Genomic DNA, 13,215 nt, shown 5'->3' on the forward strand with positions numbered 1-13,215 from the left:
TTACAACAGATAACGGGACTCAGAAAAAGAAGAAGGAAAATAATAAGAAAAAAAATCATGGCAGAAGATGAGATTTTAGTCCTGAAATCAATTTATTGTTTACCTGGAGAAGTTCAAGTCATCGATGGTATATGACCGAAAGTTTATATGGCGGAATATTACAAAAACACACCACTCTTTGTTCATTACTAATCTCTTGTTGATATATTTAAAATGTTAAAACGGGGTACCAGACGTTTCGCCCCCAAGCCAGTTCGCCCCCAAATATTGAAATAAGTCAGTTCGCCCCACGTGCATAACCAGTTCGCCCCCACAAAGATACCATTGTGTCGAGTGAATGTGTGGTCTGGACCCATCTGTGTGTGCCGAGCTTCCTCTAGTGCAACCATACCCTATTTTTACTGTCCAAACCAAAATGTTAACAACTACAAAAAATTACTCTCCTACCTTTAATTACCGTTACATTTCCCCAAAATTTTGTCCACACACAAGTTGTGAAAAAACCCATTAAAGTGACACAGATTCCACATATGAGACTGTAATGATGTCGCCAGTATCGACTTTGCTGAGATAGCATAGGGCAAAATACATGCAGTTTTCTGCCGTCTGCCATTTTGCTATTTTTTATGGAATATTCTTCAAGAGGGGTGAAAGCCTCCAAAGTATGTGACATAATTAATATAATTTATAAAATCAATGATATTTAGTGGTATATTTAAACAAACAAAAAATAATTAAAAAAATTAATATGACATCATCACGTTTGCTTTTATATCATAACATGTTATGACGTTGCTAGATTAAGTCATATCCTTTTACCCCTCTTGGAGAATATTCCATAAAATGGCAGCCGGCACAAAATTACATGCTTTTTGCCCTATGCGATCTCAGCGAAGTCGATATTGGTGACATGGTTATCATCTAGTATGTGGAATCTGTGTCATTGCAATGGTTTTTCCTAGATTTCTGTTAGGACAAAATGTGAGTAAAAGCTAACGAAAAATAAAGGTAGGAGAGCAATTTTTCGTAGTTGTTAACATTTCGGTTCGGACAGTAGGCAATTTCTATAATCGGTCATAGTGTTTGTAGAGGGATGTGGTGAACTCGTATGGAAACTAACTCGTATGAATGGAAAACGAACTCATATGGAAAAAATAACGGTGAACTCGTATGGGGATGTATGGATATGCAGATATACTTTGATATTTCTCTTAAATGTGTAATTTGACACTTGTTGTCACCATCAGTCAACTATTTGCGTGTCAATCGCATTTTGTGTGTCAATGGCAGTCACCTATTTTCGTGTCACCCGTGGTCACCTATTTTCATGTCATGTTATATATTTTGTTTCGTGCATAGGCGTATGAGCACATTTTTCCCGAATTACATATGACGTCAAGAGCATCCTTGGCCGAATGACCAAACAATTTTTACCCGAATAGATAAATTCAAGTATGACACAAGTATGTTCAATCATGTTTAATTTATTCTGTAACAAGCATCCAATAAATAATAACAAGCAATAAAAAACGCACTACGCATCCAGCACTATAATCACAGACACACACATTCAATGTCACCGTCACAAATAAATATTTTATATTTCATAATGTATCCATGTGGGACCGGGCTATTCCACCCTCGGGTACATAATTTGATGTCAGGGACTGGCCAAGTTCACTGCATACGAGTAAGTCTTCCATACGAGTTCACTTTTGGATTTCCATATGAGTTCACTGCATTTTCCCCCATACGAGTAAGTTTTCCATACGAGTTCACCGCAAGTCTTTGTAGAAGATGATAATCTTTTTTGATTTTCATGGTTACTAATTATTGATCAAAAGAACCCATGCATTAATCCTTCAACTAGAATAATGCTTACCAGAAGAGGGCATATCGAATTGTGGTTCAAATCCCTCTTAGGTGTTAGCCGAATATGCATGATCAGCATCACGGTTATGTAGCTGATTATAGCATTTTTCCATTTTGACAAAATCGCATCTCAGATTACATGCATTTTTCTCCAGCCTTACATACATTAACGACTGGGGTAATAATGGGAATTGTGCCGAATATGTAAACTAGGGTGACTCTGCCATTTTAGTGCGAAGTAGATATTGACGATTTTTTTTTTACAAACATTAATAAACACTTTACAGCATTTAAACATCCAGACGCAACTTCATATGTTTATAATATGATGGGAAATACTTTTAACAAATGATATTCACCAGTGACATATTTTAAAACAACCATATTCATAGTTTGTTTATTTATGAAACGTTGGTACCGAGTAGTTATGGTGACCGGAAAAATACCTTGCAAGGGACGTAACTTCTCTGGAATACCTTGCAAGGGACATAACTTATCTGGACGTACACGTCACTAATGGTAGTTGTGTTTCTTGATAATATTGCGCATACTTCCATAAATGATATATAAATAACGTGGTAGACATTCAGTAAAGATTTTATAGGTTTAATTAGTACCAAATTAGTTTGTTTTTGAAGAATAAATCACATTGAAAAAGTATTGAGTCACTGAGGACCAAAAAGTTTTTGTAGTGTTCAACAGAAATAATAATTAAAAAAATACAGCCATTAGCCAAAAGATTTCAGCGATACAGTTGTAGAACACAATTGCACACTTCTAGTTCAAAGTTTACTCCTTTATTTTTTCTTCTTTTTTTTTGGGGGGGGGGGGGGGGTAGTTCTTTGGAACATATTTAATCACTGAGTGTGAATAAAAGAAACTGTAGATTTCTTTACATAAATTAAAATAAAATATAGTAATTAGCCACAAATTTCAGTGTTACAGTAATTTTTGTTGCATTTGTATACACTGACAAATTATTGAGTGACAGTCACTGTGTGGCAAAAACATGTATAGTGTTTCAGAAATTGATATGTAATACACCAACATGACCAAATGTATGTCTTTTATCATACCGTACTCATTTATTGTGAGATACTTGTATGATTTGTGGTTGTAACAGACTGATAGGAACATTTTGATATTGATCATGAGGGATTCACTGCATATTTCTCAAGCAACTAATAATTAAACAAAATATTTCTATATTCAAGATTACCGTGTATTATTTTGTTGACGTCATTGTTGTACCTGCACTTGTATGTATTGATAATTGAGCAAAATACAAATTGGTGCTTTTCAAACAAACTAAGTTACGAACATCAGGAATATAATCATGATATTTTGTGATACATTCAAGACAAAAGTTTCACATATATTATTTAAAATGACCAATCAAAACCAATTGTTCATACATAATGTTAGCCAATACTAACAAAACTGTGATTCCAACTGACATCTGCATTTTAACAACACCAATCATGTTTTTTGTTTCATTTGTGTTTATTACTAAAAACATGCTTGTTTTATTTAGGTATTGAAACTATTTCCTTGTTCCAACCAGTGCACCACGACTTGTATATTAAAGGTTGTGTATGTGCTATCCTGTTTGTTGGAAAGTGCATATAAAAGATCCCTTGCTGCTTATTGAAACATGTAACGGGTTTTCTCTCTAAGACTATATTACAAAATTACCACATGTCTGAAATCTAATAGCCCATGATTAATAAATCAGTGTGCTCTAGTGGTGTCGTTAACCAAAACAAACCTTGAAACCATTTTTGTTTGTTCATCCAGTAATGTTGTCTTAAGTCATAATAACTTGGACTTTAAAATAATTCTGATATCAAAACTCGATTCATAATCTTGTAACAAGATGCTTTCAAAATCAACTGCTGCTTGTAAACGGTGACGGTCTTTCAGCAAACTGAACCAGCTAAAAACACTGCAAAGAAATAGAATGTCACAAGAAACTCTCCAGTCTGTACTGTGCATTATGCATCTTGGCCCTGAAATAGAAAGTTTTGATCCAGAAGAAAGTATTCAACACTAGACTGAGTGTGCAAAAGGTACATACCATGTAAATGAACACAGTCTTCCTACTGTGAATTCCTGTGGTAGCCATGTGGAAGAGGTGGTGGAACTTGATTAATAATTCTTGACCTTTGGACAAATTTAATGATATGGTTTATATTCTTGTGTGTTTTATGCTCTTGCTTGTCTGGCCTAAAATGAAAGTTAAAACATGATTTAATTGTTTGTTTCATTTTACTGTTATATTTGTAAATTGATCAGGAATTCGGGCTAGTGCTTTCTCTTGGTGGGCTAGTGGTTTTTGCAAACCCACTAGCCTTGTGGCTAGTGACCATTCAAAACATTTATCATATTCTGTCTTGTTGTTTAATGCATTTTTTATCTGTGTGTGTGAATAGCTATATATAAATTACTGTGTGCAACTGAATTGCAAATACATGTAATGTTGTAAAATGTTGGTGATGGGAAAGCCTTTCAACTCAATAAATACATACATAAACGTTTGGTTTTTCCTATAGACATATATACCAATAAACAAACACTGTTTAGTAAATTGTATGAGTATTAGTAAATTTTATCACCAATTATGTATATATCCTTAGTAGAAATAATATATATAATTTGATTATTAATATGTAGCAACACTATAAGAAGTTTTCACTTTTCGACATTTCACAGACACAATTTTGGCAGACGGGTCACATGTTTGACAGGCAGCTAAAAATACAGGGAGTGACTAAACATATTGAAATTGTGAGGATAGTTTGGTGAGATAACAAGTAAAATTGTCATATTTTTTGTTTTTTGTTATACTGCTTCATTTTAGTGTGGTACGGTGAAAACGCGTTTTTGCCAAAACCACGAAATTAGCCTCTGCAATACCTGTGAAATCGTCATTTTTCTGACTATGAAAAAGAGGTTTTTCTATGAAAAATTAAAACTTTTTGTTTATTTTTCTTCTAATTTGGTCCATTTCCTTCAGTTTACATAAAAAAAAAGTTTTTAAAAAGTGTTTAAAAAAAATGCTTGCTCTATGCTACTGATTAACCATTGTTTTAAAATCAAATAAGGTGGAAGTTTATTTTGTTTTATTTGTGATAGTTTGTAGATGCTCATACTTCTTTTTACTCATATTATTTCTTTATTCTTAAAGGAATGCTAAAGCAAGGCTTTTGAACTGATATGCATATTCAACAATACATAATGCACATTATTGCTTAATATCAAGAAGTATAATCTTATAGTTAATTAATAAAACGTAAAATGTGACGGCTATTATATATAACGGTGCAGCCATTTTGTACCATCCCAGTGAATACACCCTCTGGCGAGCTGGTGGTTACGTAATATCTAACGTGTCAGGTCAGGAATTAGTCTTCGAACTGAAGAAACAAAACATACCTGATTTTTGAAGATGCATCGCAATGTTCTGTAATAATATCCATCCCAGTAACATAGCATCGTGTATATGTGGTTTATTTTTCAATACAGAATAAACCACCATTGTCAAAGTGTTGAAATAACTGCATTATGTTTTATATATAAATTAACCCACGTACTGAAATAATAGTCGGGAGTGTTTTCTTGGTTAATTGGGTCTTTTCTTTCCGTGGCCTGTACCTGTGGTTCTTGAATGGCAGGTGTATATTTAGACGGTCCCCAGACACTGTGTCTAGGCACACTAAAAAGACATGCCTCTTTTATTAAGATCACAGGGTATTGTGTGACAACCTCAAATCATAATGGACCTTACCAGCCGTCCTGCTGCTTTATTACTGTAAGTAATTCTGTAAAACTCTTGATTAAGTAGACTTTTCCATCTAAAATCACAAAACTGACCAATTACATAGTCCTAAAAAAAATAAAAAATTATCACTTGGATATCGTGAGTGATCGTTTTTGCTCGAACATATCCTACCAATAGGCCTAATAATATATACATTTTTTCTTTGGATTTTTTTAAAGAAAAAAATACTATAACTCCATTTCGTTATTTTGATGCAAATTGAAATATATTTAGTTAAATAGTTTATTATACTATCAAGTCATTTGTGTTGTTTTACAAGTCAGGTTGCTGAAAGCGAAGCGCTTTGTCGTAAATTAGAGCGTTTGTTTACACTGTGCATATTAGAGAAGTTAGACGGAGCCGACGTCACTTCGCCCCAAGCTATACCACCGAACGTCACAAAAACATAATAAAATGGCTGCCTCCAGTTAGCAGGAATAATCATGTTTTTTTATTAAATCTAAAATTACGCGGTTTTTATTTGTTAAAGTGTCAGTATGTGTTGGTGGTCTGGGTATGCATCTTTCCAACACATAAGGCTCTTGTTGGAGTTTAGTCTACCTTTAAGACAGATCCTATCTCTGGCAGGAATGGATGTTTTAGTAAATGTTGATGATGTGGTTTATATGTGTGAAAGTGCTCTTTTTAATTTTATGAAACACTTTCTATATACATGTGTGTGTATATATATATATATATATATATATATATATATATATATATGTATGTATGTATGTGTATATATATATGTATGTATGTATGTATGTATGTATGTATGTATGTGTATATATATATATATATATATATATATATATATATATATATAAAAGAAAACATACACACATGCACACTCACACTCACACTCACACACACACACATACACACACTTTAACAAGCCTCTAAAGAAACAATACAATAATTGTTAAAAAGTAACAAATAGTTGGGGGCAAACAGTTTGGGGTGAATCGACTTGGGGGCGAACTGGTACATGGAGCAAACAGGTCAAACTGGGGGTGAAATGACTGGGGGCAAAACATCATGAATTCATTAAAACGTATATATTCATAAAACCGTATCATTCATGATTGGACCAATCATTGGTTTTTATAATACATGGGTAAAATTTAATTTACAATGTAAAGTTGTAAATAATGTAATTGAAATGTTTTTGTTTGATGACTATTAATGTATATGTCAATTTTGAGGTGTCACCATATTACATTTGCTTACATATCAATAAATATAGGGTCGTGACCTGTAACAGGTCGTTTTGCCCTTTTTACTAGTTCACCCAAGTCGTTTTGAGCAGGATTGATTCCTACCTCCAAACGAGTCATTTTGCCCCATGTTACGATTCACCCTAATTTTTATTTTGTTAATAAAGTACATTTATTCATTGATTTGTCCAATATCCATTGATTTTTAGATGTCACACATTGTGTGTTTATATTTACAGATAAAAATAATATAATTTTTTTTTTTTTTCCAATATCATTTACTCAAGCCATATACACAAAATACGTACAGGCCTAAGATAACTACAAAAATGTATTCACATTAATAATTAATTTATGAACAGTCACACTGCATACTACTGATGTACTGTGCTTTTTTATTAATGCCAATATAATTGTGTGGAGATTGTGCTCGCTTTTAGGTTTTACCTAATTAATATTAGTCCACATTTTAAGAGAGCATTTATTTTAAATTTAGTAAAGCTCATATCAAGTTAAACATTTTAAACAAACTTTTAAAAATTATTTTTTTATAATTGTTTTTATTTTATTTTATTTTTTTCAGAAGCAAATGGTGCCAAAGAAATTACACTTAATGTTTGTAAGGGTGAATTCAAACCACAGGCAAAAGTTGTTTTCAGTATTCCATCCAAATACCCCTTAGCCACACCACATATCTCACTTTTTTCAGAAAATATTGATCCCAAGAACATTAAACATATTCGTTACAAACTTTACAGTCTTGCTGAAAACCATAAAGGATCACCAATGCTTATGAACCTGATTGACTTTCTGCAACAGGAGCTCTTGGGTGTGCCACCAGTGTTAGATAATCATTCCGCAAAGATGAGGTGTCATGCACCTGAATTGTCTGGTAGATCATTATCTGAAGAAGATGGTGAAAAAAGTGATTTCTTCAATGGGACAAAATATCAACATGAAATGGTTTCAACCATTCTTTTATATATAGACCATATGCGAGCTAAAACCAAGTATGTAAAGCTCATAGAAAAATGGGTTAAAGAACTAGAATTGACTGGCAGGCTTCTGTTCTGTAATAGACTTATTCTTCTTCTTCTGCAGGGAGAATCGGATAGACTGAAGGTTTGTGAATTCATTTATTGGAACGTTTTTTAATAAGGAGAGGGCAGAATGTAGCTCAGTGTAGAGTGCTACGGTAGTAGGATTAACCACCATTAGTGGAATCATGGTTTTCCCATTCAACCAATGCTCCACAACTGGTATATCAAAGGTTGTGGTATGTACTGTTCTGCCAAAGGGTTAAATGTAAAGATGAAACAGATCAAACCAAGTAATTTTTATGTTATAGAATTGGGTAATGAAATGTTTTTAATTCTGAAGTTTCATTTTGCATTTTTTAAACCACTTTTTATACAATAGTATTATAACATAGCCTTCATGCTTGGGCAATAATCTTGACAACTGGAATTTGCTTTTAGGAATATATCACTAAACACAAGACATCAATTGTTGATGTTGACTCAAAAGGTCATCCATGCAAAGAGAAGATGATGTCAGTGTTGTGTAACAAACAACTGGACAATCAGAGCAGGTATTGTAACAATTAGACTTACCTTTCAGTTAAATTTATGAGTGAAGTAGTGGCATCTGAAGGCTGGTATGATATTGGATACATGTCCTACCAGCCTCGGTAGTATAGTAGTTATGCATTCAGACTGGTAGGTATTGGGTTCACATCCTAGTACCAGCTCTCACCCAGAGCGAGTTTAACCAGAGACTAACCACTAACACCTACCCATTGACCCACTGTCCTGAACATAGCTCAGATAGTTGAGTTGTGTACCCAGGACAGTGCTTGGACCTTAATTTGATATAAACACATGACTATGGTGCAACTGCAGGCATCATGTAAACACTTTGATCTGGGTTAAAAAAAACCCAACCCTGTACAGTAACAATTCACCATTTACCCGTATCCTAGACCAAACAGCCCCGATAACTAAGGTTTGTGTCAGAGACAGCATTCTTTAATCTTAATTGGAAAAGAATAGTCTTGTAATTGGTTAATTACTCAGATTTAGGATGAGTTTGTAGCTTCCTACTGCTATAAAGAGAATTCTCTATATAAATACTGTAATATTTTTTGTATTAGTACTTTCTTAATAATGTAGTCATACTTTGAGCTTTATCTAGGATTATCCAACTTGTGTGCTGTAAACTCGTTTAATTATAATTTTTATTGCAGTTTTTCAGATTTTGAAGTTGTTGAGTATGCTTGTCTTGAAGATCTGCGGGAAGCATTTCAAAAATACAAGATGGACAATTTATTTGAGAATTATGTTTTAGGAATTAAAGGACTGAAATTCAGTTGAATGTACAATAATATATTAAAGTTGAAGGCAAGTGACTGGTAAAATTAAGCCAGCATAATATGAAACACTGTGGCCTATACTGGCCCCACATCTCTGAAAGTGGTAGCAGGTCGGTGTAAATATTGACCCTTTAAGGCGATGCCACACAATATAAATGCCTTGTGCAAGAATAGCTCTTTGTCACAAGACAAACTTATGATTTCATCAGTTGCTATGCAGTAGGCTAATCTTGTATGAGGCACTTGCATTGTGTGGCATTACCTTGAGCTATGGGTGTATGAGATGACATGGCATAAATTTTAGTCTTTACTCCGATAAATGCTTAATTCTCTAGTCACCCAGATTCCAGTCTTGCACATATACATGTATGAATGTTTATACCCATTGCTAAATTATTAATGAACAAATGTGCGTGTAGTTGCTGAAACAGTTGTATGTTGGTAACAAGAATCAACAGATTTAGCATCAAAATCTGGACTTATTATTGTTTTTAACAAATTATTATAAAGAAAGAATTGTTAATTTGAATAAAAATAAATATTTTAGGATTTAAAGGTTTTTTATTTTTTAATTAGAAAATTTGCTAATAAAATATGTATGTCCAGAACATGTTTGAACTGTTACTTGAATATAAAAAAAGTCGATCAAATGAATGAAAAAGGAGTTTGGGAAAGTGGGTGTATTGACCATTATTTATTTCACTGAGCTGTTCTTTCTATGTTTAGCTTTTAATATGCACTTCCCTAAAATATCCACACCCCTGTAATTATTATGCTTACCATTCTATCAGTTATCATTATGCGTAACACCCCATATAAACAAAACGTGCACTTCCCAGTTATTATCAGTATTCATTCATTATACATTCATTAAATCTGTACTCGTTAGTCATTATATTAAATCTAAAATGCTATCCTATTTTAAACTTATAGTTCATGAGCCAGAGGGGTCAGTCGGTACCATCTGAGGGGACGAATGCTCATAGCAATTTTTGTCAAGGCCTACATCCCTAGGAATGGAAAATTTATGATAGCATTGCAGGACTCGCAGCTTTCTTTGTGTATCTACCTGTTTTGTGACCCTACCCCTATTTCCACGATGGTGGTATTTTTACAGAATTGCTAAAGGGTGATTATATTAAAAGCATTGTACAATATTTCTCAGGGTATTACACATTTTATACCCCTACCCCTATTTCCTCAAACAGCATTTCCTCAATGGAATTGTTAACAGTAACTAAATAAACACATTATAAAATATTTATAAGCATGGCGAGGCAAACATAACAGAAAAGCAAGTTAGTGGAATATGAATTTTAGAAATAGAAGCAATCGTGTCATCCCTAGAGGGTTAAAGTCTCAAGGAACACCTTTTTTACATTACCTAATGCAATTTCCACCATATCCCAACAGTAATTTCACTTGAAGTTTAGGTTGACATCCTCAAATGTTCTGTTCAGGGATTTTATTGAACACAAATCTATATTAGGCTGCTAAATACTACTTAGGTCCTGCATTAGAAGTGAATATGATGTTATATGGTGGTGAGATGCCATTAAAATGATCTCTCATTAGACTAAAACCAATTAAAAATCTACGTTATTGATTTAAAACCCATATTGATAATGGATTTAGAGTTATCTTTGTAATACATGTATAACCATGACTACAAAGGTATTATTGTTTAAAATTGTATCTTTGTACAGAGCCCATGGAAGATACTATTGTATCATAACATGACCACACCCAAATAGGCATATTGTTAGACTCCACAACTTAAAAGATCAAAACAACACATTGCTATCATGAATTTTCCATCCCTAGGGATGTAGGCCTGGATAAAAATCTCTGAGCATTCGTCACCCAAGTGGTACCAATTGGCAAAATTTTGGGTCCTGGCTCATGGACAATTAGCACTTGTCTCAACTATAACTGATTTTCAGGTAAACCTAATCCTTCCCCAAAATGCATGAGAGCAGATTATCTGAAGGAGTGCTTGTTGTTTATGAAACATATATTGAATTTTCATAGTAAAATATGCCATTGTCTTGTACGTGGACACGTCACACGTCCCCATTCATATCCGTAGTATAGATTTTTCACTTGTTTTATATCTTGCTCACATCTGCCATGAAAAAACCCGTACGTAACAGTGACTTAAATGTCAGTTTCACTAAAACTGCATTTGAGATTGTATATAACTAAACAAAAATAATCGAAGAATGGCATTTAATAGGAAGAAAATAAAAGTTAATACATACGGTTAAAAAAAACCCCAAAACATGTTAGAAATAAAAACTGTCTACATCAAGGTATGTTAGAAATAAAACTGTCTGCATCAAGGTTATTATGTTTGTGTAAAAAAAAAAAAATTCTTGTGAAGATGTTCAGGAGCCAATAATTTGACATCCCATTTTTTAAAAACAGCAAAATTAAAAACACAGCAAAGATAGTTTCTAAATCAAGAGATGGGTCACATGTTTCGTAACACCATCCCCACCCACCGTTTTTATACGGCCGTCTTTGACGCGTCGTATTATGATAGACGTTGTCTGTCCGTCCATAAACTGTTCGTGTCTGGAGCATATCTTCCTTATCAATTCATATAGGATCATCAAACTTTGCATGCAAGTACAACTTGAGATGATTGTGTGTCGCGTACCAACAGTAGATCACCGCAACCTATTTTTCAAACATTACTGTACGTTAAAGAAAATCTTGGTCAGGGTCATATCTTCCTTATAGTATGATTAAACCTAGTACAACTTGGGATGGTGGTGGTGGTATCACCGTGACCTACTCTGCATGTATTCTGCACATGAAAGGAAATCCTTGTCCGGGTCATATCTTCTTTATTAATTATTCATATAGGATCATCAAACCCTTCCATACATGTATAACTTAGGTGTGTTGTGTATCATTACTAGGTCACAGCGACTTCCTTCTGATGGGCGTGTCATGTACCTCACCGGTACTCTTTGTTGACACAATGTTATGGGTTAGATTCCTGCTGTTGGCCCTAAATGTATCGTGTGTTGGGCTTCTTTTTTTTTGGGGGGGGGGGGGGGGGGGGGGGGGTGGTTTTCTTTATTTTTTGTTTTTATTATGTAGCAATACTACATGCATTTGCAATGAAATAAATCTCATGTTGAATAAAAAAAATAGCTAATACTGGATCAGCACCTGAACACCCATGAACTAAAAGTTTGTTTTGTTTAACGACACCACTAGAGCACATTGATTAATTAACCATCGGCTATTGGATGTCAAACTTTTGGTATTTCTGACTCGTAGTCATCAGAGGAAACCCGCTATATCCCCATAAAATAATGCTAAATATTATTTTTCTTTCACATTCAGTAACAAATAATACAAGTTCGACGATGTCGAAGTGGTACGCAGAGGTGTGTACGCAAACGTGTCGAGTGAAATTAATGTTGTCCAGTTTATAAAGGAAAGGAATGACACTTAAGCAAATGTATGCTAAAATACGGCTTTTTGGGGTGTAACATAATTATAGCTTTTTTGACACGTGGTCAATAACACGACTCGATGTGTTTGCTTTCGACCCATCCAATATGAAATCCCGGCAACGCAAAAGCACTTGGTCGAGATAAAACCTGCTTTCACTATACACGTATTACCTACAGTGTCCTCAAGCCCTCTTCTATTTTTAATATACATGCATAAACAGAATGGGACATTCGAGCTAGACCCATCGCCACATACGCTACATGCTCCTACCGAACAGGGATATTTTATAAGCGTTCGTTCATCTAGACAGGGCAACACATACCATCATCATTGATGTACTAGCCGTTGGGAACTAGTTGGAATGGGGGGAAAACCCTGAATCCATTGATAACAATCGATCCTATAATCCATAGCACCTTAGACGAGCGCTGTACATTGAGACACGTACGCACGCATGCAGT

At 34.2% G+C, this 13,215-nt stretch overlaps 1 protein-coding gene across 1 annotated transcript; it reads left to right on the plus strand.

Moving 5' to 3' along the window:
- The first annotated feature begins 53 nt into the window (after positions 1–53).
- On the plus strand, positions 54–9,827 carry LOC121376125 (RWD domain-containing protein 3-like). Its single transcript, XM_041503926.1, has 4 exons — positions 54–127; positions 7,493–8,031; positions 8,388–8,500; positions 9,155–9,827. The coding sequence occupies exons 1-4, from the start codon at positions 58–60 to the stop codon at positions 9,279–9,281; spliced, it is 849 nt and encodes a 282-aa protein (XP_041359860.1). The 5' UTR covers positions 54–57; the 3' UTR covers positions 9,282–9,827.
- Positions 9,828–13,215: the final 3,388 nt, after the last annotated feature.

This window comes from Gigantopelta aegis, chromosome 6, assembly GCF_016097555.1.
Source record: "Gigantopelta aegis isolate Gae_Host chromosome 6, Gae_host_genome, whole genome shotgun sequence".
NCBI classification, from domain to species: domain Eukaryota; kingdom Metazoa; phylum Mollusca; class Gastropoda; order Neomphalida; family Peltospiridae; genus Gigantopelta; species Gigantopelta aegis.